The following is a 27,056-nucleotide window of genomic DNA, read 5'->3' on the forward strand; positions in this document are numbered from 1 at the left end:
TGCAATATTGAGCACCAAAATGTTTAAAGTCAACGAAGTTTATATACTCTACAACCTTTATGAAAACCCATTAGGATTTCTTTGCCAATTCTCTACTTCCATAGGAAACTGCTGACTCCTGCCAGTGTTGATAAAAGTAAAAACTCAGTTTGCAGAACACCAAAGGTGCTAGTCACAAGAAGGTCTGCTGATACACAACCTGTAAAAAACACCCAGCTAAACGACCCAGTATTCTGCTAGTCAGCATGTCAAATACTTCAAACGAGATTTTAAATGTTTCAAATAGTAAATAAACATGCTGCACGAGCTTTGAAACTGAAAGTACTAGAATGCTTTAAACATTCAGTTAGGTTTCTCATGTCCCTCCATTCCAGGCCTTTGAAGAGGGAAGAAAACATCCACAAATCCTCTTAGAATTGTGGAGGAAAAGGCAATCTGACTGTCTGGCATATTCTCTCTTCCACCAACACTGAGCTGAGAAAAAACCAGAGTTGTTTGTCCTTCTTTCTTCCACCCAACTGTGGCTTGAGGAACATTATAAAAATATATTTATTATTGTTGTTTTAGCAATTTTACTTTTTATTCAGTAAAGTTTGTGATAAAATACATGCTTTTGTGATCTCTCAGAGCAGCACAAATGCAAACAGTCAATAGAGTTCTACTGCTACTGAATTTCCTGGAAAATCAGAGGACAAAGGAATAGGAATCAGAGCAGTTCTTCAGCCTCTAACAGGTCCAAGTCCCTGGACCATAGCACCTGTCTGCCTTTTCAGCAGTAACTTACAGATCATTTTGGTTTCAAAACCCATCAGGCTCTGAAAACACTAAAAGAAAACAAACTTGGCTTCTTAGGCCAAGAAATGCAATGTCCAGCTATGAATCTTTCCAGCCTCATCAGGGGAGTCCAGCTGAGGATGGACATGCAACAAAAATTTGCCCATTCCCAAGAATTAGCATCAACTTTGCCTACATGTTTTTTCCAGTCCTAGTGTTTGGGCTGGTTTGGAAACAAAAGGATTAGGACCAGATTTTAAAAGGGAAAATTTTTTTCAGCATGCCAATTCACAGATGTCATTCCCACGCTGCAGAAATATGTGAGAGCTTCAGACTGAAGAAAGAGAGAGAAAATATGAGAAAACTTGTGTATAAAGAAACTCAGGCCATTTGTGCAGAAAACAATGGAGGAAGAAATTCCTGTTTCATGGTGAGCAATGGCTTCAGGAATCTAGATGAATTATTTCCAGAAAGGAAATGTGTCTTAGAGTCTTAATCATCACTAACAATAATGCCTAAGTGACAAGAGAAATAAGAAATTCTTGGAACAAAAGGAAAAAAAAAATTACTGCATTCTGTGGATGAGCAAATTTGCTTTACTTGTGATAATTTAAAAAAAAAATAAACCATGTCCTGGGAAACAGACAACAAATAACATTATGTAGATACACGAACAAATAATCCTTTCCCAGCATAAAATACACTAAATACACTCAATCATAATGGCTTAATTCTTTGATTAAAATCTGTATTTAAGAATTAAACAGATTTAGATGGCCATTAGTTCCATGCCAGCAGGGTTAACCCTTATTCTTATTCCATATTTGGAGGAGGGGGGAGGTAATACTTCAAACAGGTGCTGACATCTCTGGAGCCATTCCCATCTGCAGGCTGTATGATATCATGTATCTCCAGCACTACTATGTCCTTTCAGGTTACTGCTCAAGCAATAAGTAGCTCTCTTCCCTTGGCTTGCACAAAGAATGTATTACTGATGCTTAGATGAAGTTACTGTTTATTAATTCATTCACAGACATTTGCACATTCTTGGCAGTTTCAAACATTCCTTGCCATATGCTGAAATGCTTTTCTCAGTCCAAGTTTTACAAGAAATATGACTTTTTGGATGAAGCTTATTTAGAAGAGAATGTAGATTGCAAGAAACTTGAGTACTATATTTTTACATGAAAAGCAAAAGGTATTTTCTACTTAGCAGAACATCAAAACCACTGTGAACACCTCCCCCAGTTGTTATATGCAAGAGTGCACTGATACGTAGAGAAAATAATTAAAGATATATATTTACATCCTACCACACAACACATTACAATAATTCAGGTTTAGTTTCCAGTCCGAAAGGTTTCAAAGCACTGCTGAAACTACTAAACATGCAGTAAGTCAGTATATGAAACATTTGGAACAGGATATTTACCAAATACTTGCACATATATCAACAACATTGCAGGTAACATTTTTGCCTCTCCTCACTATGACACACATCAGATTTTCTCTTCGAAATTTCAGAACAGAAAAAAAACGTAACAAGACTCAAAACAGAATAAGCTGCAGATACACCTTTACAAGTCCTTATTTCTGATAAGGAATGTACAAATATTCATAAATTTCTTCTTAAGTATTTCATTATTTAGGAAAATAAAGCACATTGCTGATCTACTCATGAAGAAGAGTAGCATGCCAACATGTATGTACTATGTGTCTAAAATAAACATAATTTGCTTCTGTTTTTGAAAGATCACAAAACCTGAAAATATATTTAGCTGCACTTTAACTAAATACAGGTCTGTTTACTGATGTTATTAGCACACTAATGCAAGAGAGAATGAAATAATTTTGTTGTTGATACGTTACTGCCATGTTTATCATAACTCATAAAATTTAGCAAATGAGGTAAATCAACCTACCCAAACTCTGTGTAATCTGAATAGAGTTTATATATAGAAATACTTCAATGTTATGCTGTTTCTCTAACATTCAGGTAATACCTGAATCAATACAGGACTTTTTAAAAGAAAACTTTGTCCCCATCTTCTTTATGTGACCATTACCTTTCCATTGTTATCTGTCAGCACCATTGTTTAATTAAATAATTTCTCTTACCAATCCCTCTGTTAATTACTTTATGGAAAACATTTTCCTATGTTTCCTCTATCTCCACTTCAAAAGGCAGATACTTCATACTATTTACATTTATGCATTAATGTTTGTTAAATTAATGCAGTGCATAATATTTAAATCTGTGAAAAGCCAAAAGAGCTGGAAATTCTAGTGACAGATCATAATGTGAAATGAAAAAGGGACACCATATATTACATCAGACACAAAAGGAAAGATGAACAGGAATACGACCTTTCTTCCATGAGTACTCTAAGCCGAAGGCCATAACACAATTCTGTTTGAGCACTTCTGCTCATTGTAGTTTAAGGTGGCTCTGTTAAACATTACTGACCATTACAAAGGTGAAAGAAGCAGCCAAAACCTAATCTCATTTTAAGAAAGAGATCTAAATGAGCCCTGCTCGCTGCAAAGCTATTTTAAGCTTCTATCAGTTCTTCACACAGAGAAGACTCCTCTGCTGAGAGCTACTGCAGTGAGCAGGCACAGGGAGAGGTGTCTGGTTTGTCTGGTTGGCTCCCAGACAAAACAACTACAGAACACTGAAAATGCTAGGCCTGGTTTAGAAAAATGCCATGCAAGCTCTGTACAGCCCTGTTCCACCAGCTCCAGGGCACTCTCTGGTATTCAGAACTAGCTGCACATATGAAGGACGTTTCTCCGCTGTTTCTCGTGTACCATGAATTGCTCTAACACGCTTGGGGAACTCTGAGACGACCAAATCTTCCAGTTCAGGACTGCCTTGCATCATCAACTCATTGAAAAGGAGCTGGAGGACTGGGTCATACAACTTTGAACTCTGATTCCTCCTCAGAAAACATAACCCATCTAATGTTTCGAGCTGGCAAAAATAAACATGAATGCTTTCAGAATGACAGCTCTTCTACACTATCCCGAGCAGGCTCTACTGCTCCATTTTCAATTTAACATGTGTTAATACCACTTGGCAACGGGAAGATTCAGCTATATATAGTTCCATCAAGGCTCTCAACAGTTGAGTTCCACAGTCAAATCTACCAGCAGACAAATATACTGGCTTTAATTGGCACTGCTAAGATTCCCACTCAGCTGTTGCTGAAAAATGCTATTGATACTTTTATAAAAGCACGTTTTCAAGTATATGGAAGTGCCCTGAAGTGCAGTTGTTTTCTGCCTCTCCTCTGGACAGATAACTCTGTGAAATGAATCTCAGACAAAAGTGAAATAGAGAGGCCGGTGATTATGTTTCAGCAGAGCACTTCAACACATGCTTAAAATAAAACTTTGAAGTAAGTTCAAAACTTCACAAACTCCACCAAGTCAGAATTCTGAACTGGGGTTTACTCTTTTAATCCAAGTCCCTGTGAACACACTGGAGGAAAAAAATCCCTTCATTTTAACACACAGTGTAAACAATCTCTTTTGAACTTTAATCATGACCAAATAGCAGTCAAGACTCCAAGGAATTTATCCTGTTTCTGCTAAAAAGTCTGGTTTTACCAATAAAACAGATCATGAAAAGACACAAGGCACTACATATATCATAAGGCAAATCACACTGTATTTAAAAATGCATCTAAACACACATTCCTCTACTATTTCCTATGCTCTTCTCCCCTTTCTGTTTCCTCAAATTTAGAATATTTAGAAAGATTTTCAGACTTAGGCTTCCAAGAAACAAAAAAACCCACCAACCCTGTAATGAGGAAAATACTAATGGGTTTTCAAAAATCAACACTTTAAGGGTCAGTAAATAAAACTACATCATGAAATGGTGCTTTAAACACAGATGTTCCACTAGGAGGAAGATTGTGTTCTGTAATCCTGAAAATGAGGCCTTCACTCATGCTCAAGGACCATTATAAGAACAGTAGTGTTCCTCTTTGCTCAAAAAAGAGTTCCATAAAGATGCATGGAACAAAAAACCAGAATTAAACAGCGTAGAAGTTCCTTTAGAGTTATGAAACTGTAAACAAATACATTCTCTCGTAGCTCACAGAGCCAAACACAGTCAGTTGTTACTGCAGCAATTAATTTTTAATGCTGAAATGACTACCTGCTTTGTGATATGTCACGTGGTCACTGGCAATACTAAAATATTTAACAAGAAGCATTGATACCATCCACAAGTTTGTTTTATACGAACTCTGCATGCTAATCCCCAGGTCTTTTTGTTCTGCTTTTAAGGCCAAAGAATTTACAATCATAAAGCCATATAAAACACTTCAGACACGCTCTTCGAGGCAGAACTTTTTAATACAATTCTTAAGTAGTTAAAAGCCTATAATTAATAGTTTTTTATTTAGGTTTGTCAAAAGATTTGTGCAACTGCAGCAAACTATAAAATCCTCATTCTATAGTACACAGTAACAACCTTTCTAAATTCAGTGCTAATTTTGTCAAACCTGTTTCGTCTCTTTCAGAGCAGTGACAGCACAGTTACTGTGCCCAGTTATATTACAAACTCAGGAACCTGGTATGTTCATAGATCCCAGACCACGGACACAATAAAAGGAGCCTTTCCAAAAAGCACACCTTTAGTTTCACAAATGGTGTGCCTCTTCCTTAGAGAAAAATAAATCACCCATGGTTCAAGAAAAAGAATAAAGGAGATGTTCTCAAAAGGGCAAGTAAACAAGGCAGTATCAGGTATAAAGCATGATGTCAAATATCTGAATTTTCCCACAGATTTGGTATTCACACCTAGAGCAGACAGACCAAAGAGTATAACAGCTACCATTGGTTAAAAAAAGTAAATAATCCAATTGATCAAACCATCAAACATAATTTGGTGGTATTTCATGTCTGATAAATTCCATAGCTTGCTGCTATGGAACCGAACGAAGGTGAGATCAGCTCTAGCATCCATAATCATCACAGAAACTTCCTGACTAATCAGTAATTCCATATTCTGCTCAAACCCAAATGCTGTTAAATGCTGGTGTTTGATACTATCCAGCAATAATGAGTCTCAAGTCATCTTTCTGACTTCCCTTTCTGTGGTTTCCCATAAAAGCAATATGGGGCAGTAGCAAAACACATACTCAAATTATTTCCATAAGGCACATCATTTGTATTCTTCACTAACAATGGTAGCTGCAACAATTTTTTTAATAATATATTTAATTACACATTTAAGTGAAGAAGAATCATAAAATAACACTCTCTTCTTGAATGAAGCATGCTTATCTGCTTTTAAAATAAACATCAGATTGCTTTTTTTCTCTTTAGTTTCCACTGCATGCCTAACCAGTATAAACTGGGAATATTTTTGACACCTATTTATGCAAAATGTTAGAAACAAAGCAATTGCTGTAGTCTCTAAAGCTATTCAGTTACATGCTAGAGCAGCCCTCTAGCTTCAAAGGAAGGTCCATGGACCTCCAAAGAAAACAGATGTGGAATTAATCACCCACAAAAAAAAAAACAAAGGCCCTCTCCAACCTGCAATAGCTCTAAAAAAAAAAAGCTCAAAGGCATCAGTACTCCACGAGTACATACAAAAGCTAAAGCACCCACGTGTGTGAGGGGATGTGTGTAAAACAGGGGAACACACATCCACAGAAGAGGCTGTTCAGGCTTGTAACCAACACCAGCTGTGAGAGAGGAAATGTGTAACTGTGAATGTGCGTGCGCCTGTCTGTGGCATTTTAACTTTCTGGAATTAGTTTTAGGGCTGCATTTAGAAATTTGTAGGTGTTCCTTAACATTTCTTAAGCATCTAGCATCATGGTTTATCTAATGTATTGCTGATGTTGGTCCTAAATATATAGTTCCCTGATTTCTAGTTAATTATGCTTTTAATAAATCGTCAAACTGTTTCCATCCTGATGTGTTTAAACCATGGGAACTGAGTGAGGTTTACTTAATGCCACTTCTGCATTTCACAGAGTAATGATTACCAAACTCCATTTGAGGCTTCCAATGTGAATGGATTCATGGAGACAGAGAGTTCTCATTCTCTACAGCTTACTACCTCAACTGTCCTTATCCACATATTAAGTGTCATGTTTCATAGCTCTGGGTTGGAATGAAAGAAATTTCAGTATGGGACATAACTATGGAATACATATTCCATTTCACTGAACTGACCTAAATTTTACCAGATTTCTTCCCAATTTCCAACTGGAACTGTAGCTTGTCAGTGGAGAAAGCTCTCCCAAATTCAAAGGAAGTTATGTGCACGCTTACAAATTATCTGCACTTAAAAAAATATGAGAAAGGTCTACAAATACACAGATTACTATCCATTTTCAAATAACAGACACAGCAGCTGTGCCCTACCCTCCCTTGACACGGAGCATGGCAAAATATTTTAAAAACAGTGATCTCTACATAGTCCACTAGAGATACTCTATGCCATCAACTTCCCCTGTTCTGTTGGCCTTGAATCCAGACTCCTCAGTTGCTTTATCAAACAAATACTACTCTTTTTTCAGCAGACAAGGCTTTTAGGACATCAGCAAGTCTAAAAGGCAGAAGTCTGTGGCTTCTTTTTTGGCTGGTTACCCATGAAACAGAAGAGACACACATATATAGTTAATATGAGAAGTCAAAGCATAAAAGGGTACCTACGTTGCAGGGCTGCAAGGTGAGCTTAACATTTCTACACCAGAAGACAAAGCCAGATTACCAGATTCAAACTCTTCAACTTGGTGGTCTAGGGCTAACTTTATTGTGAACAACTCTGAAAATTTATGTCTTTTATGCATTAAAAACATCTTTTAGCTATTGTAAAGACTTCAATAAACATTAACATTTCTGCTTAGGCAGGAATTCAGTAAGAGCTGGCCTAAGGATATCTAAATCCAAAAGCTAATACTATAAATCCAAATCAAACATTGCCTTCACTTTTTGTTTTCAAACCTGGTACCAAATTCTCATTCCTTTCTCTCATATGGACCCAAACAGGATTTTCCAGCCACAGACCTGCACTCTGTGAAGAATGCCAACAAACCAGCAGCTAACAAGTTCAAACAAAAGCAACTACATTTCCAACAACATAGGTTACAATTGACACACGGCAGCTACGGCAGAAGATAAACACTAAAACATAAGCCACAGGACAAATTACATAAAAGGTCACATCCATTGACAAAACCAGAAGAAAATCCATTCACCTAGAAAACTTTTCTGATGTTGAGACAGTGACAAGTAGCTTTTACACATGAGGAACATCACCATTCACCTGCAGTGTCAGGCTTGGTGTTGTGGCAGGACCTGCTGTTTCTATTCCTTTATATCCATAATGTCCCTCTTCTTTTGAGGTCTGTCTGAAGATCTGCTCCTCACCTGGTAAGCCTCAGCCTTTCCCAGTACAGCCCACTGTTTACTCCCCATCTATCCCAATATGAATGTCTCACCTGCAGAATCAAGAGCATTCCAGGATTTACCACCTCTGCCTGGTGCATAAGATACTTTGGAGATTAGTAATACCATTAGTTAAGGGAAATGACAGGAGAATCATCCAGTCTGAATTTGTTCCTTCAACAGACAATGACACTGCATTCCAAACTGATACTTTAAAAATTAAAAGTTTTCTAATGATTTATAAATTTGTTATCTCCAGCAAAGAATGAACCAAAGTAAACCAAACCAAAAATAACCCATGGAAAAGGCAACTTTTGTTGTAGTTAATTTTTACCATCCTTTCCCTCACCAGGGACAAAATAAGGTATTTTATCAACTTCTCATCTGCATTGCTCTGATAATCAGCACATAAAGCAGTAATATGAAAATACTTGAACCAATCCATTGTTTCCGTTGCAAACAAAATGGAAAAGCTCAAATAGCTACTCACCAGATTCTCCTCGAACCACTCCCGCAGACACACTGCTGTGGCCCCTGGAATTTGATTTCTCAATGCCTCTTTCTCCTGAGGATCCTCCAGCATTTCCAATGCCATCTTTAGATCTTCCAGGAGATGCAGAATTTGAAATGTGCCCAAGTACACTGACGGAGCAGGTGACACAATATCATAACCACCATTAGCATACTCTGTAGCTGACTTTGTACCTAAAACAAATAAAAAAAGGAGAGACAATAACGTTATATAATTGTTTTCTGGGTGACAAATACATAGATACTACGCACTACAACTTTTGGGCTTCAGATGCTCACTGACAAATACCAGTATTTCAGGCTTAGAAACACTTGCTTTAGTCTCCAGATAAATCAGGAGCACTGGAGAATTAAATGTGAAAGGGATGTACGAGCATATTAAAAAAGAAATTTGACCTAGAAAACATTTGTAATGTTTGTTAAGGCCAAATCCTTTCTCTCAAGTCACCTGTAATTTTCCACGGTTGCCATGAGATGTCACTAACTTCTCAGCTACACAGAAGTCCCTACACAGAGCAGTGTTAAGCAATGTAAGAATAACTGATGCAGTCCTTTGAGAAGAAACTTAGATCAAAATAGATCATGTTACCAGATCTAGGAAAATATATGACTGTGGGCAGGTTTAAAACTCCCACAAAGAACAACCCACGAGAAGTTAGCAATAAAAATGGCACATAAAACTTTGCTAGCTCTCTAAATTACAAAAAGATCTCTAAATTACAACACCTTCCTCCTGCCAGCCCTCTAGCACCAATATTATTTTCTCGACACCATTAAGTACAGTAAAAAACACATTTCACTTATGGAAGGATTATAAATAATACAAATTCTAATATCTCTAAACCTTTTTGTCTTAGTACCTTGTGTTTCAATGAGATGCACACTAAAGTAAACTCTCTTTTCTCGGTCCTGAATTTCAGACCTTGGTATCATTTAATATCCCTTTGTTTCTTTAAGAACTAGTCAGGTGGAAAACTATCTCCTTTACTTTTTAAAGTTTTTATTTACAATTCATTGCCTCATGTACGTAATAGGTTGTACAGATGTCTTCATGTTCTCTCTGGCATAAGCCATCCCATTTCCCCCTTTTATTTACCTTAATGGATTTTTTTTAGGTTTTTGATCATTCATACTTCACTGGATCCATATAGTGTTCATTAGAAGACTACATAATTGATGAACACAAGGGTATAATAATAATCTCCTTACTATGTTCTTCACTTTACCTCTGTGTTTAACATAATTTACATCTTAGTTATGAAAGGAACAAAAATCTTCACTGGGCCTTTGAAAATTACTTGCTAACCTTTTTTTTCCCCCCCCGAGCTGACAGATCCAATGGGATGCATAAACGTGTAAGGAATTCAAGTTTTCTTCTCGAATGCACACTACTTTGCATTAATCAATGTTAGTTTGCCTGCTACAGTCATTTATCTACCATGATTCAGACACTACAAACTATGTTTGGACCCAATGTTTCATTACACATAGCCTGAAACACAACTCATGAATACACTGACACTCTGGGTCCTAATACCCTGAAATGCCTTCTGCACGCACATTAGCTTTTAACCAAAATGCCAATTGATCATTTAATACTAATGTTATTCCCCGTGTCACTCAGTTTTTGAACAAAGGCAATATTTTGGCTCTCATTTTGTGAATGCTTAACTCTACGCAAAGTTTGGGGAAAATTTAAATAGTATTAACCAGGTTATCTTCAACCGCTGTTTTAATGACACAAAGCATTCTGTCAGATATTTGCAAAAAATTGTGTGGCTTGAATTCTGCTGACCAATGAGCGTGGGGGTTTTTTTGACTGTTTTAAACAATGTAAAACCAACCATCCCTAGAAATTTCTGAAGTTTTGCAAGGCTCAGTAGCAAGGTTTTAAACTTTTTTTTTAAAGCAACGCTAATTTTCACTACCGAAGTATTTCATATTATCTTAACCTCTTTTCAGACTCAAAATACTCCTTTTGATCCTGCTGACTTCCGCTGCTTACGAGTTTATTTTAATACCCCAAGTGCAAGATCTCATCTTAATTTCTGGCTAAGACCATGTCCAAGATAAAGTTTCTTCAATATCCGGTGCTACAAAGACTGCTGTATGAGATAACCTCACCTCGTAAATCAACCTTGTCTTCCTGAATTACTTCCTTTTGAGCTCAGGATCAACTGACTGTTTTGCCGGACTTGCTCGCTAAAAGGTATTTTCTTACGTGTTTCTATACTCTCAGCCACTCATGACAGCTTGTTTATGTTTATGTAGTTCCTAATGCAGATTAATATTAAACTCTAGCGACTAAAAATAGCAGATTTCCAAATTGTGTAGGAGCCGTCTGGATCATATAACCTTCATTCAGCCAGGGTGCCTCACTACTTACTTTCTGAGAGATGTGCACACAAACTGAAATATGGCACTGACTGCTGAAGTGGCATTGATGCCCCTTGGAAAGATGTGGCCTCCTTGGTTACTTGTGTGGCTTTAGGACTTGTAAAATAGTTTTCTCACTCTTTCTTTTGGAAAACTCCACGTTACTTCTTTTCTATCTTTTACTTAGCAAGTACCTTTAACACTAGAAAAGGGGACAGGATTCAAAGTTATTTCATAACCAGCTTTGGTAGTTACTCCTTCAGTGAACAGAGGATTTAAAATAGATATAGAATGGGAAAAACTGAAAGGAGCATTCTGCTATGGAGCTCTTCATGTTATTTATGTGAGTACTTTTTATTTACAGACAAGAGAGGAACAAACAAGCAAAACTCCACACAATCCAAACAAAACCACACAAACTTTCAGGCCCACAACCAATACTTCAGGTATGAAATAAAAGCCATCGCATTTAAGCTAAATACAATGTAAAAAAACTGTGCAGGAGTTCAGTTAATTAGAGTTGGTAGGTAGTTTATACAGACAAACACACAGCCATACCACACATGCCACTGTGACATCTTTGTTCACCAGTCTAAATGTCTCACTGTGTATCCTATCTTGTCTCCATCCTTAGATTATCATAACATTCCTGGCAACATCTACCTTCTAAAGAAAATAACTTTAAACTCCATAGGAAGATTCAGTGACATTTTAGCACGCCTTTATTTGGTTTGCCTCTATCAAAACACTAGGAAAAACAACATATACTCACATTCTTTAACCTTGGTAAGTGAAAGAATGGTCACCCTTAAGAAACTCAGTTCTCTGAAGGTAAATATCCTTAAGTGCTGGAGCACAGGCAGGGCCAGTCAGGAATTATGTGATTCCCTGAGACTGGGCATACTCCATATGCATGCTTGAGCTATCCCAGGCTCTTCAACTGACTGCTCAGAGTGGCAGAATTCTAAGCAGCCTCACATTTTGCAAAATTTGAAATTACTTTAAAAATGGTTTGCTATAGGTTGTTAATGTAGTACCTTTTATTCCCCTAGATGAAATGGAAAATGAACTCCTCTGAATGCAACAATTAATGCACTTTATACTAGGTAAGGAAATGCAGAAATACAGAGTTCAACTCAGCATTTTAATTCAGAAAGCTTCCTGGTTTACTGCTAAAATTCAAATGAATCACAGGCTCGATTCTCTTATTTGTTTTCCATGTAGTTTCATATTAAACAGGACAAGAACACACCCTGAAAAACAGAAGTGTGTAGGAGTAAATAATCATATTTCTTTGCATTAGTTTTAGCACCAGACAGGAAGAACTTGGATGTCCTTGCAGACTCATTTAAAAAAAAAAAAAAAAAAAAGAAGAATGCTCAGGAAAGATGAGTGCAGTTTTGAACTCTTGGAAAAAGACTCATTTTTTTCTTGAGCAAGTCACAGTATTCTTGTGCCTCACTTTTTTCCAGGGATAAAAAGGACACAGGGGAATCTTCTGTCATGATGTTTTATATAATACTCAACACCATGGTTTCCTAGTGTACTACTGGAACACAATTAATCACCATAAATGTCCACTTTAGAGAAGTAGGAGAGAAAGGGAGAAAAAACTGTTGAAACTACGACATTCCAAGTATCTCACTTCTGGCTTCCCCAGACAGCCAGTGGATGCAGGAAGTTAAATGTAGCTGCACATTATACGGAGGAAGAAAGTAAAATAAGCAGTACAAAAAGGAAAACAACTTTTAAGTTACACATTTCTTACACCCTGACCATTAAAGCACATTTTTATTTCAAAGTTCCTTGCAATTAGCTGAATGGCTTCAAAGAAACATTCCTTTTGGGCAAATACATAACCTATTCAGAAAACAGCACTCCCAGTAGCCTGCAAAAATAAGTTACTAAGCAGAAGTAATGAAAGAAGCAGAAAGGCTTGCCAGTTTGAAAATCCACTCTCCTGAGCTTATATTCTACACATTTGTCCATCACACAATTTTCATCTCTCTTAGCAGTAGATACTGTGTCTGATCTCTCACTTTCCCTTGCACCTTAGCTTCTGATCCCCTGCATTCATCCTTGTCACCTCAGTCTTTTCGCTCTAAAACTGGCTGAGTTTAAACAAAAAAAAAAAATCCTGGTAATGCACAACTCAACCATCAGTGGTTAAAAAGAGGTTTTCCTAAAACAGCTGGCTCCTTTAGATCAGAAACCAGCAAAACACAACAAAAACCCCACAGCAAAAACCAAACACTACATCTATGCTGGGTCAGGATGACCTTCTATAAAGCTGAAATACTCAAGAGTAACAATTTTGATATCTGACCAACAGTGGTTAGAATAAAGTTATAAACATATATTTTATCTGGCCTTTCACTTAATTATTACACTGTTAGAGAACATTTTTTTACCTGAATTTTTACTCAATGAGCAAATAGGTTGTCCAAGTTCTTCCTCTCTCCTCCAAGACTACAAAGTGTAATTTTCTTTGAAGCACAATTTTCTTTTTCTCATGAAGATAGCCTTGAAAATGTGAATTTATGTAAACTAGCAGTAAGGTCTAGATGGGACATATTTCAGCGTCCTTGTTCCTAAGCCTTCTGTCAAATGAGTGAAGAGGTAGCTCACACAATCCTTTCTTCTAATACTGTAATGCAAAATACATCACAAATGGTATGTTTTGAATCATAGCTTACATTAACTTCTCCTCAAATCTCCGCTTTTAGATCTTTAACTACAGGGAACAGTAACTATTAAGCTGGATTAGCAGGAAGCCCTAGGAAAAAATTTCCAAGCCTAGAAACGTTAATGACCACATTCAGATGCAAGTTTCGTGCAGCTCAGATGATTTTTCCACTGAGCTCTACGTACAATCACACGTGGAATCTTTGAGACAATTTTCAAGAACTGCCTATAATTTATGTAAATGATGTATGTAATTACTCAAACTTTTCCCTTCCAAATGCTTCCAGACGCTGAGCTGTGATGTGCAGCACATTTAGGTACTGCATACACAGCTACAACAAAAAGATCTCTCCTGTCCAGAAACACAAGCTAAGCAGCCTTACAGCTGGTGAGAAAAATAAGAGGGATTATGCAGCTATGATGGAGGTTTGAGGCTGAGTCTCCATTGCAAAGGAAAAACAGGGTCAACACATTTATTAAAGACAAAGAATAAAAAATACTTGCATCAACTTTCTCTCTTTATTTTTTTAAATTACAAATAAAAAAGGAAGGTATTTAGGGCCAGTGTAACCAGTAGTCTAAGTACTAGGTACTAAGTGTACTTACAACAAATACATCTTTTTAGTACAAAATTCATAACTGTTTGTAGTAAGCAGTAGTAAAGTACAGGTAACATGAATACTATTTCATGAAAAAAAAATCAGTCTCTGCAAGCATAGGGGAAAAAAGACTATTCATTTTGTGAGGATATAAAGGCAATTTGTTTTATAAAGATTACAGTATTTTGATTTTTAAAAAGACTCTCAAATCAATTTCATTGCCTTAAAGTAGTGGACAAGACAACCTTGAATTTAAAGATCTCAAACTTGTTTAAATTTAAGTCTTAGAAATTGGTTCACTTGCCTGTTAAACAACTGACTCTCTCATGTACTGAAAAACAGATCACATCATACAAACCACAAAAGAACCTTTGTGCCTCAGATTTTCAATCCCATGGGGTTATGGCCATCGTGGTTTAACTGCCTTTCTTTGCTACATATTGTATCTGCAGCTATTTATGTTTCTGTTTCTTTTCAATCCTTCCTCAAAACCTAATACAAACAGCTATGATGTGTGGATTTTGTCTTGCACAGGTGCAATCCAGCACTGCAGTTCTGGTAAACTGATGTGGGTGTCGAGGACATGGCAGTATTTTTGCTGTTTTAAACTCACAGAACTGTTTATCTGTAGTCAGAGATGAAGAATTTAAAGTAGCATAGTTAAACTGTAAATATTCATCCATTTCAAATGAGTTTAAACTCTCACTTTCAACAAGTCTTCTAATTTTGTTGTTTTTCTGGAAAGGCAAGGGAAGTCAAAGACGAAATGGGTCAGTAAATCAGTTTGACTTGGACATTGAAAGGGAAATTTTGTCTTAGGCAAAACAATTTTAAACACTTATTTTTTGTAGAAGATCATTAAGTGTTTAGAAAACAAGTTCTCAGTGCTCTCAGCTTCATAAGATTCTGTAGTGCTGTCCTGTTTACAGATGGAATCCATCAGTCCTACAAACAGGATTCAGAGTCTTCACTCTATCCCGCGCTCAGAGCCCCACTATCTGTGAGAAAGTATGCTCAGGATAGTGAGAGTATATTTTGGAACAGTAGCCCAAATAGCTCCAATGACCTCTGGCGAGGTTAAGCACTCAAAACTGAGGAAATTCCAAAGTTCAGGTTGCTCTGGCAACCCCGACTGAGGAATGAGTAGCCAACGCTGCTCATGCACAAATCAACACGCGAGTTGCCACGATTTTCACATGCTTTTGAAACACAGATGAAAACTGCACCTGAACAGTTATGCAAGGCCTTCACCTGAAGGCTACAGCACGTGTAAAAGCCCTACAAAACACAGTAACAAATGGCTGTAATGGTTATTCAAGTGTGTGCACAGTTTGAGAGGCCGTGCCTTAAAATTGTCTTTAACAAACCTAAAAGCTAGACCACGGACAGCTGACCTGAAAAGTTATGCATTAAATACATAGAGAGTGAACTGTTGTGTTTTTAAAGATTTAAAACATTTTTAATTTTTATGTATCTGTTATAGTTGACATCTAAGGAACTACCTAATTAGCTTTTCTGAAGTCAAGTATCTGAAGATACGTGCCAGCATCTAAAACAAGCTCTAAGAAGTGTTATAAAATAAAGAACTACAAATTACAGACCCTAAATATTTGTGCTAAGTTGTTATATTTTCCCCTTTAATATACTAGATTTTTATCTTTCCTTCCCCCTCACAATATTCTTGATACATAATTTTCTGTAACTGTTATGACAGGAAGTTATAAATTTCTCTATCAAAGACCTCATTTCAAGTAATGTACTATTTAAGTTCCTTTTTCATCTCTCTATTGCCATAAGATCTAAGCAAAAACACACTGTAACTAAGGGTTCAAAAAAGCCACAATATTGTAACTTCACAAATGCTCACCTTACCTAATGCACAGCAGTAACAAGATAAACAAGTGCTGTAGATACATTATTTTTTTGTTCAGAAAAAAACTCCTGAGTTACTGGTTGAAAAAGAACAGAAAATGAAAGGGAAATACACTAATCATAACTGAAGCACAGCCTTTTAACACAGTTATGATTTATTTGGAAAATACAAGAAAACCACTGCAGCTGTAGCTGCTCAATTATTCTGATCTACAATGAAAGAAATTGCTCATTATTTAAATTCTTCTGTTTCTCTCATCATTATTTTAACTAAAGTCAGTTCAGTGCTCTAAAATGGAATTCTACAAAGATTCCTATTAAAATTATTAAAAAGTTACACACCTTTACCATAGAAACAAAATTTTTAATTTGAAAATATCGTGAACCTTGAGTTGGACATAAGTGATAAAGAAATAAAGCCACCTGGAAGTGTACAAACTGAAAAGAAAAAATAAAAGCTATTCTCCAGTCATCCTACCCAGGCTTTTACCGCCCATCAGCTGCATGTCACCCAGCATGTATTTCAAATAAGACCCACCAGCACCCCCCCAACACACACCACAAAAAAATAGGATTAAGTGCTTTCTGTCTGGTCTGGACAATTTCAATCCCTTCTGAAGCAGAACAGAGGTGTCTATCTCCTTCAGTTAAAGTGCTGTGAGACTGAATGAATCCTGTGATGACCTATGACTATTCATGGTAAAGGATGAGGTCACTAGGAAATATTTTGATTTCCTATTATTGATACAGGAACTTATTGCACAAAACCTAAAGTTCATCCAAAGAGGTTCAAATGAACATTAGTATTTTTTGTCCACTCCCGCATTTAGAATCCAGGTTCAAATCACTTAACTAGCACTGACTAGTAATCTAACACATCCAGGGTCATAGTGTAGCTCTGAAGCTTAAACTCTGTTGTTTTCTTAGTAAAATTATGATGGGGCAGACAATAAAAGAAAAAAAAAAGAAGAAGAAAACGCTCCACAAACAGGTCCTCCTCCAAAGTCTGGCAAGTATATCCCATGAGGAAAACATATTAAACTTGAATTAAAAACTTGTTCATCTCTCAAGTACAATTACCTCTAAAGGCCTCTTTTTCAACAAGGGTGTGGGAAGTGGTTGGGTTTGTAGCACATAAGCCAAAGCCATGAACTGAACATTCTGCCACCTCAAGAGAAGGGAATTAAAACAAGCATACTTCATGGACAACTTTTTAATTATATTTACTTTTTAATCTTGTAGGGCTAATATTGAAATATTAGTAAGCACCCATGTGATAACACATTTAACTTTCTCATTATTTTCCAGTAAGCAATAATTGCAGGAGCTCTGGTTAAAAGGAAACTTAGTAATTACACTGATTACTTGGTGGATTTGAAGAGACTCTGGAGCTGCAGCACACTCTAATATTGTGACAGGAGCTTTTCAATCTTACAGTTATGGTCATTATTCACAAAGGGAAACAATGGATTCCCAAACCGTTGACAAAGAAAAGAAGTTTGACATAAAATAAACATAAAATAAAAATTATTTTAATTCATTGGGATATATTACAAAGAAAAATAACCAAAATCTACAGCCCTACAAAGCAACAAATTTTAAAAAATGGGTACAAGCTGAATAAAAGGAAGAGTAATGACTTGGTTAAACCTCAGAGGGAAGCAATGCCAAAGTCAGGCACCTCAAACAAAGAATGGGTAGATGGACCTGACACATGGGTGCTTTCTTTAGAGGAAGCCTCTGTTTGGAGTGCAAGTCATTCCAGCTAATGGGTAAGTCTTGTCCATTGACAATCACATTAGCCCTTTTTGCTATTTTAGTCAAATAAGGCTAATCATTTAGCGTGCCTAATTTATATAGCCATGAGGTTGGGTTATCAGCACAGATGTACTGAAGCATAAAAGACTTGGGAACACTGACCTATCTGTCAAATTTGATCAAGCCCAGTGAAATTCAATTTGTTAATCTTGCTTCACAATCCTACCCTCATGCACTCTAAACACTAAAACATTTTGTATTGCACTGAGGAGCACAGTCTACAGCGAGACTTAGTTGGACTAATCAGACTCATGTATGAGTGATGTTAACAGTTGGAGCAAGGGATGTGACTTTTAGAATTAGAAGGCTAAAAGTAGGACTGAAAATCTGTAAATATTGGTAATATATATTTGCATGCCCAGTTCTTACCTTAGAGTGCAAGACAACAATGTAATACTTTAATAGTAACTGCAGAAAAGAAAAGAAATCAGGAATGTTTTCTCATTAAATGGAGAGGATGCTGGTTTTGAGTGTGTATCTATACATACATACTCAAGCTTCAAAAATTAACCAGGGCCAGATATTCAGCTCTGGACTTCTCACTTCTCTAAAACAGGGATTAATACTAATTTTGTGCCTTAAAGCCAAGGTTTCTGAGGTCAAGAGAAGAGCATAGCTCTCCTAGTACCCACTCAGGCCTCATTCCAAAGGACATATCTTTTTCATCACCTACCTAAGTTTACCTCGGTCATGAAGTTTAGCCTTGGCCTTTGAATCCAGTACTACCCAGAGATGTCTATGTTTCAGTGAACTGAAATAGCACAAGCTCTTAGCAGTTGATTTTTTGCTGTTTCCAGTCAATTCTAAGAGTAGCTACATTTGTACAGATTATTCTTCCAATATTTGCAAACTACGGTATATGTAAATCTGCAGTTAGAAGAATCTCAGTCCTGGTTTGTTTCATGACACTCATCCAGTTATCCTTCTGAAGGAGTTTTCTACCTTATTTGTTCTCTCAGCATACAGGACAAGAGAACATTCCTGTTTTCCAGTCCCTGCCCAAATTGCAGACAGAAGCTTATTGGATTGAATTAGAGAGAATCAAACTTGAATAATCACTATGGTCCTCAATTTGAGACAAATTGGGATAATAACTGTATCCAAGTATAGACTCCAGCAGATACATTTGGTCCTTAAATCATACCAGAATATTCAAGAAATAGTTCTGGAACACAAAGAACATCAGCTAGAGGAGAATGACCACAACAGACTTAACTCAACCTGTCTTAAAACGTCTTATCTATTTCTAGTTATGAAAAGTAATAAATAAATGAATAAGGTAAAACAACCTTCCCAACTAACTGAGCTTTTACTAGGTAAAGGACTAAAACAACATGATTCTTTATTGGTACAGGTAGACACAATTCTGAATCATATGGGAAGTATTCAATTAACATTGATGAGACTTGACAGATGCACTGTCTGGGAAATATCTTGGTTCTTCTCCCATTAGATTTATTTATATAAGCCCATTTTCAATGTTACACTGATTATCAGTGAACATTGGACTAAAAAAGTAGGTAATGTAAAGCCACAAAGTCAACTCTCTTGAAGAGGTTGCCAGTCTGGTCATGACCTGCCCATGCACTTTGGAAACAAACTCCACATACCACTGGCATGCCTTTTTGTTTTAGAGCTTGGTCACCAACACCACTACAGAACAACTGTGAACAGGACTTGCATGCAGCTGGTTCACACAGAATAGTTCTTCCAGCATTTGCTTTGCTTCTCTGTATCACAACAACTCAGTGAGGGAGTTAAAAGTGATGTTGTTTGGAAGCCTGGAACAATTTAGTTTTATTTATCATAATTAAACCCTAAAATGTAATGGCACAAACACTCTGAAAAAGGTGTGTGGAAAAGGAAAAGAATATTAGAAACAAACAAACAACATAAAATCTGTCTGCTGACCTCAATTATTTTCCTAGCGTGAAACCCAGAAAAAAAAAAGTGTATTTCTTAGGCAGTCATATATTGCCATTTGATCAGTTATGCCACATATTATAAGGCTGTCTTTCCATAGCATGGAAACAACACCCAACACTAAACACCTATTGTCTTACTCACAACTCTGACAGTTCCTGGAAAAAAATAAAGTGTCTAATTTGAAAATCGATTTAAATGTAACAACTCTTTTTTCTTTCTTGAGTTTTCTGAAAAATGGAATCAATCAGTGCATCCATGATATCACCAGTGTGTGCTGAGCTGGGTATAAATCATCACAGAAGAGAGACACAGAGTTCCACGTGTATGCAGGTGATTTGTAGACACAGGTTCCATATCCTCATCAAACAGACATGGCCTTCTGTGCTACGTTGGTTACTTTACAGCACTAGCCAGAATCATAATCCAATGTTTGCAGTGGCTAAAAAAACATTTTAGTTCCCTAGTTTATGAGTTATGGTTTGGGACTTGTTTTACTTGTTCTCTCCTTAGACATTTAAGGGGAGTTCAATGCTTCCCTGTTTATATGTTTTGTGAGGAGTGAAAAAATAAAATCCCAATTATACTCTGTTGGTTAAAGCCTTGTTTGAATAAGGTTTTGCATTCACAAACAGAAGGGAGAAGGAAATATATATCTAATTTTTTTCCTATTTGTCTAGGGCTTGTTCCATTGGTGTGAAAAGTTATTTGTGTAGTTACATCTATCACATTTACAATTAGCAGTCTGTTAAAGCTTACACATTTCGAATGAAGCGAAGACTCATATGTGGATGAGGAAAAAAACCAAAACCCTGGAGATTCTTTAAACTAAAAATCCTGGATAACGACTTCCAGCCTAATCACAGCTAGCCAGGTGGTGAGGTTTGAAGCTCCACATTAGTCTCTGGATAGAAAGCTTCAGTAGAAGAGCAGGAAGAAGATGAGGAAGAAGCGAAACTGCAGCAACAAGAGTCTGATGTCATCATCATCATCATTAGGGAAGAAGGCACAGCATGGGTGTCACTATTTAGATTTCTAAAGCTTTGCTGAATTCTTTCCCATTGTGCACAGGTGAGAACATGGCCCTACCCAGACACTCCTTTTAGGAGCTGACACTGAACGTGTGTGAGCACAAACCCCAAGGCTACCGAGGCCTAACCACAGAAATTAACTTCTCTTCTTGAATGCTGTAATGTTGAGAGAACATCTTTTAATTGCCTTACCATGAGAGCACCAAAAGACAGCAAATCCTGTCTTGCATCATGTGCCTTTCTAGTGGACAGCTGTGTAAAATACAGTTCTCAGCTCCACTTCTGGATATAAATGTAGACAAAAAGATACACATTCTACCTCATTAGGCTGTGAAGATAATTGTTAGGCAAACTATTTTGAATATATACATCATAAAGAAAATGATGTATATTTTTATATATACACACACATTTTTATATACCTGTGTGGGCTTGTGTGTGTAAAATACAGATATATACTACCCAGCTAACCAGAAGACTCGGTGAAAACTGTTTTTAAAGACACACTGAAATAAAAAACTAACATATGCAATATGGAATGTTACCACATGGCTGAACATGTGTTTAAGTTATCATATAGCATTAAAGACAAATAAATATCTCTTACTTCAATATTCACATGTCTGAGGGGGAATTGCACACTTTCTTCCTTTAATTTACTTTCACTTTTCTTCATTTAACTATTGAACCAGAGTGTCAATAGTGAAATCTGTGTGTCAGAGCACTTGATAAATACAGAATAATTATTAAAAAGTAAAAAAAGAGAAACATATTTAATCTCAAAATAATATGTTGTAAAATAAAGCATTATTATACCTGCAATGATGTCATCCATCTGCTCCAAAGCTGCCTCCAGCATATGACTCGCGTCAGAAGCCATCATCTGGAATTTCTTCAGATCTCTACTCTTTCTACTGAAAAGACAGATGAAACCACGTGTATTACACTAAATAATCTGACAGAAAAATATGTCACTGTTACATTACAAATCAAGCCACAGAAACACAAGTCCATGCTAACAAAAATACAGCCCAGTAAGAAGAAAACTAACAAAAAACCTGTTCCTATTCTTGATAGATGACTTGGGATTTCTGAGGTTTTAATTCATCATTGATTCATTTTTTAAAGAGACTTTACTAAAACAAGGAAAACAAAACCAAACAACCTCAAATACTGGAAGCTTGAGATGCCCCTACTCCTCATCCTTAACAATGGTTTCCTAGATTCAAATTCAGTGCATCTCAACCTTTTGCTCTGTGGGAAAAAAAGTGGATTGACTAGGGTTCAATAAAGGAATGGAGACATGGGGAAAAACATACCTAACTATAAACAAAACTCTCCTTTTTGATTGCTGCCTTAAGAGTAAAGACAATTCTGAAAGTTTTTACTCCTCCTTTCTATATCCCTATTCAATCTTTCCACCACTTCTTTCATGACACTGAAAATACAACTCTTTCTGTTCAAATAACAAAAATGCCCCAGGTATGAATTGTCTGAAGTTACTGCTGCCTCTTTAAAACAGGATTAAATACATTCATGTTACTGTCTGACATTAAGGATAACAAACAAAATCTTCCAAAATGAGTCTCTAGTTTCGAGTTGGTGTTGCTGGACTCTTAGACAAGTAGCAGTCACTGTTGTCAACATGTGACATTTCAAAGGGGAAAATAATTTATGCAGCCCATTTCACTGCCAGTGAGAAAATTCCCTCTGAAATAAGGCCCTTTTGCACATCACTTCATCCTTGAAGCATGAGACCAGTGCCCACACAGTGAGGAACATACTTATGCATGACTTTCCCAGTGCTCTAACACACAACTCAAAATACTGACAAAGCCTACAAAGGGTCATAGTATTTTCATTTCTCTTCCATGAAGGGTGCAATTCAGTCTTTTGACATTCAGTCTTCTGACACAGCAAGTTTTAAGATCTGTATTTAAAAACTGTTCCATTTTGACAGCTTTCTAAGCCTCACAAAAGACACCTGTCTGACAATGGGTAGAGATGTCCTTCAAATGACTCAGGCTGTAGGTAAGTGCATAGGCAATGGCCCTATGTTTGTGTGGCCTATTTGTCCAATGCTACTGAAATGCCATTGATCTGTATTTATCGTGTGATTACTTATGCTAAGAAATCAAGTATTTTGAATTTAAATAAATATTACAATAATCTTTAATGGCAATTCACATAGATTTGCACTGTGTTCATCCAGTGACAGTTCAGGCACTGGCCACCAAGGCCAATTGCATGACTGGTAGCTAAACCACTCACATTTATTCTCTCAGCTGCAGCCTGACTAAACACTGGAATGTAGAATCAGCACTCAGGATAGAGTTAGCTTTAAAATAAAATCTTAATAATTTTTTCTTTCAGTGGGACTGTCCAGGGGAAAAAAAAAAAATCTCTAAAAGTACACTTATGGCTGAGTCCAAATTACTGCATCACAACTGCTGTTCAGTCTCAGTAATAAGGCCTATTCAATGAAATTTGTACTATCAAGTCAAAATTATTTTCTTCTCTGGCAGACTAAGAATCCTGAGACACAGACTTTTCTCCATAGTGCTGGTGAATTATACACAAAGAAAGCTAATTTATTAGTAACCTCTGTATTATCAGTGCCCTATGTCCATGCCAGTCAATGTATATAACCCCACTATCTAGAGAGACAGATGCAGGAATGAGTCAGAAACTACAGTGTTCTAATTTGAACTCTGCCATTTATAGCTTGTCATAATGGGTAAGCCATTATCTAACTTCAGATCACATTGATCTGAAGAGCAATATGAGAATGTGTTATCTTTAGTGTCACCCAAGGCAAAGATTAATGTAAATGAATGGTTGTTTTTGGACTCTTCCTTTTTTGTCAAAATAATGTTTTAAGTATGAACAATGCTAAATGTAACTGAACTTACCAAAATACATGTCACACAAATATTTCATTTAATGGTACCGGAAATAACAAAAATTGTGCTCAGAATAATCTGGAAAGTCAGCTGATATAAACTTAAAATTTCAGAACCCTTGCACACATGAACTTTACAGACACTTCCTCTGATTCTGTTTCTCCAGTCAGTTGGTTCAGGGAGATTTCCATCTTCTGCTGCCACATTTACATGCCACTGAAGACTTGAGAGAGCCTCGATTCTCCACTGCAGAGAGCCTCCTTGCTTGCAGTACTTCCTCTAGTTCAAAGCAGCCATAACATCAGTAATAATCACCTTAGTGAAAGGAAATCCACCCACATGAGCAGCTGCCAGAGAGGCACCAAGGATACCCTGTGCCTTTGGCGGATGTGGCCACCGGCCACTCCCCCAGAAATGCATGGCCACCAGCTGTGCTGGTAAATCAGGACAGCAGACTGGCTCAAAATCAGGAGGAAAAAGAGTGAAAAATACTAAAAATAGCATAGAGTTTCTATTTCTAGATTGCAGTCCATGCCCTTCTTTGTGCTGTGGGCTACTTCTCCACGGGCTTAAAGCAGCTAAAGCATGGCTGTTGTTACAACAAGAAATGCAGAACTACCATTTCTCTGAACATCTAATATTTTTATATCTACTATCTGACCACCTGTAGTGACAAAGGTACAGAAAATGCTGATACACTCCATCACAAACCTGAAAATTTACTTATAGAAAAACCTTCCATCAAGACCTTGGCAAAATCCAGGAAGTTTTGCTGAAAAACACCACCAAAAGTAAGTCTTCTATCTCCTCCCAGCCTCCACACTCAGCCTGTTTTCTCACCTGCACCCACAGTGTATTTGCTGCTTAACTGCACTAAGCTAAAGTAAAACCTGCTTACCAAACAACGATTTATTAATAAAAGCAATGTTCTTTGCTCCATAGCGATAATGTAATATTACTTGCTTGACATCTTTTTCTAGACAGACCTGTTGCTTGTGCTTCAGGCAAGTCTTACTTTCCCAGACACTCCCTTCTTACAGCTGGACTGTTCTGAGCAATATTGTGAAAACAGCTCATTAGATCTCCCGTGTTTTCAGTTACCATTTCTCATCTAGTTCTATACAAATACCTGCAATTGTGGATTCTTTTTCTAACACTATTAAATAATAAGACACCTGTATCAATCCCTCAAACAGGATCCATCTATTTGCTGGTATTTTAATCACAGTTCCTTTTACAGTTTTCCTGAATGACATCAACAGATGCAGAACACGTAGACTTACTTAACTATGTAAAAATATACATATATTTGGGAAAAAAAAGGTTTTTTCAGCTTTGATAAGGACTGAACAAAAACTATCCCTAATAATATAGTACAAGCTTTAATATTAGCAAATTCTAACCTTCAGGACTTATTAGATTAATTTATATGCCAGCAAAATACAAGAACCAATCTACTCACCTTTTGAGGTCCCTAAGAAGAAAAGAATTTACTTTTTTGCCTGATCAGTAAAAATTCCTTGCTATTAATAGCCAAAGTTTTACTATTAAGCAGACATAAGTCTAAATTATTACCGACCCTTCTAAGCCACACGCTCATACTAATTTAGAGCCCAGCCCACAGAGATATTGCAACCCTGTTTGTTATAATTACCAAAGTAATGAGATCTTCCAGGAAGTGCAGACAGAGCAAACTGGTCTGAATCTCTTAAATTTATTTTGCTAAGCTAGTTTTACCCTATAAGTCCCAGTCTGAGATTTGCATTTCAAATAAAATGAAAAAGCTCTGGCAGAACTATTGTGCTTAGAGTCAATATCCCTTGCAAATTTCTTAACCTACATTCTGCATGTAAAACTACAGGTTACTGCGTCCAAAAAGAACATAATATTTAACAGACGTATTCACTATGAACAAGATGTTCTTCCGAATTATGAAAAGCTTTAATTAAATTTGAATCTTTCATGGCTGGCTTGAACCAGCATTCTTACCAGCAGAGGTAAGAATGTTGACATTTAGGCAACTCAGATGTTTTCCCAAGGTTGCTCCTAAAAAAATGAGGTTGCCAATGCTATCAGTTATGGAGAAGGGTGTGGTTTTTGACAAGAACTCCAGAAATCCAGATCTTTGGATCTTGTCTGTGGCCTACAAATTCCTCCGACGTTTAGCAGAAACAGCTAATAATTAACTACCACCACCGTTTTTTTCCCTGGGATGAATAAATACATGTTTGTAAACTGTTTAAATACTCAAATTCAAGTATTACACTGCTTTGTACTTAATGGCATAATGAAATAACGAGTGCCTTGGGTAAGCTTCAGAAGTCCCCCATGCTCTTCTTCAGCTGCAAGACGACTCCTGCCCTGGAAGGAAGAAATGTGCACAATTTCCACCCTCGCTGTTTCCCACCTTGCTTCTCCCCCAGCCACATGCTCTGTTGTATCCAGACACCTCACAGGAGCACAACTGCTGATTCATGTCTCCCAGGACTCAGGACACCGTCAACTACAAAAGTTATAAATGCATATTTGCATCCTGGCCTTTTAGAACCTGCCATAACTCTCTAATTAAGATAATCCTTAGTCCTAAATAACCACACACAGCTGCTGGGAGCAGAAGAATTCCTGATGATCACTAGAATGACCGCCTAAGGAACACTGCTTATACAGGATGCTCCAGGGCTACCCAGCCACAAATCCTATTTATCTGACAGGCTGAGAGAGTTGGAGCTGTTCAGCCTGGAGAAGAAAAGGCTTCAGGGACACCTTCCAGCAGCCTTCCAGTACTTAAAGGGGCTACAAAAGAGCTGGAGAGGGACTTTTTGCAAAGGCATGTAATGAAAGGACAAGGGGTAATGGCCTTAATCGGAAGAAGAGTGGGTTTAGATTAGATATTAGGAAGAAATTCTTTAATTGTGAGGGTGGTGTGGCACTGGAGCAGGTTGCCCAGAGATGCTGTGGATGCCCCATCCCTGGAAGTGTTCAAGGCCAAGCTGGATGGGACTTGTTCTAGTGGAAGGTGTCCCTGCCCATAGTAGGGGGGGTTGGAATTAGATGATCTTTAACATCACTTCCAATCCCAACCATTCCATAATTCTCTGATTATGGCTCAAATTCATTTTATT

At 37.1% G+C, this 27,056-nt stretch overlaps 1 protein-coding gene across 1 annotated transcript in view; it reads right to left on the reverse strand.

Annotated features, from left to right (window-relative positions):
- Nucleotides 1-27,056, reverse strand: part of PPFIBP2 (PPFIA binding protein 2) — a 97,616-nt gene that overhangs the window by 58,723 nt on the left and 11,837 nt on the right. The window contains exons 2-3 of the mRNA XM_017824971.1: nt 21,848-21,945; nt 8,687-8,901 (exon numbers count right to left, since the gene is read on the reverse strand). Coding sequence (XP_017680460.1) covers nt 8,687-8,901; nt 21,848-21,914 — 282 coding nt within the window. The 5' untranslated portion in view covers nt 21,915-21,945. The remainder of the gene's footprint in view (nt 1-8,686; nt 8,902-21,847; nt 21,946-27,056) is intronic.

The sequence above is a fragment of the Lepidothrix coronata genome, unplaced genomic scaffold (assembly GCF_001604755.1).
Source record: "Lepidothrix coronata isolate B3197 unplaced genomic scaffold, Lepidothrix_coronata-1.0 Scaffold115, whole genome shotgun sequence".
Lineage (NCBI taxonomy): Eukaryota > Metazoa > Chordata > Aves > Passeriformes > Pipridae > Lepidothrix > Lepidothrix coronata.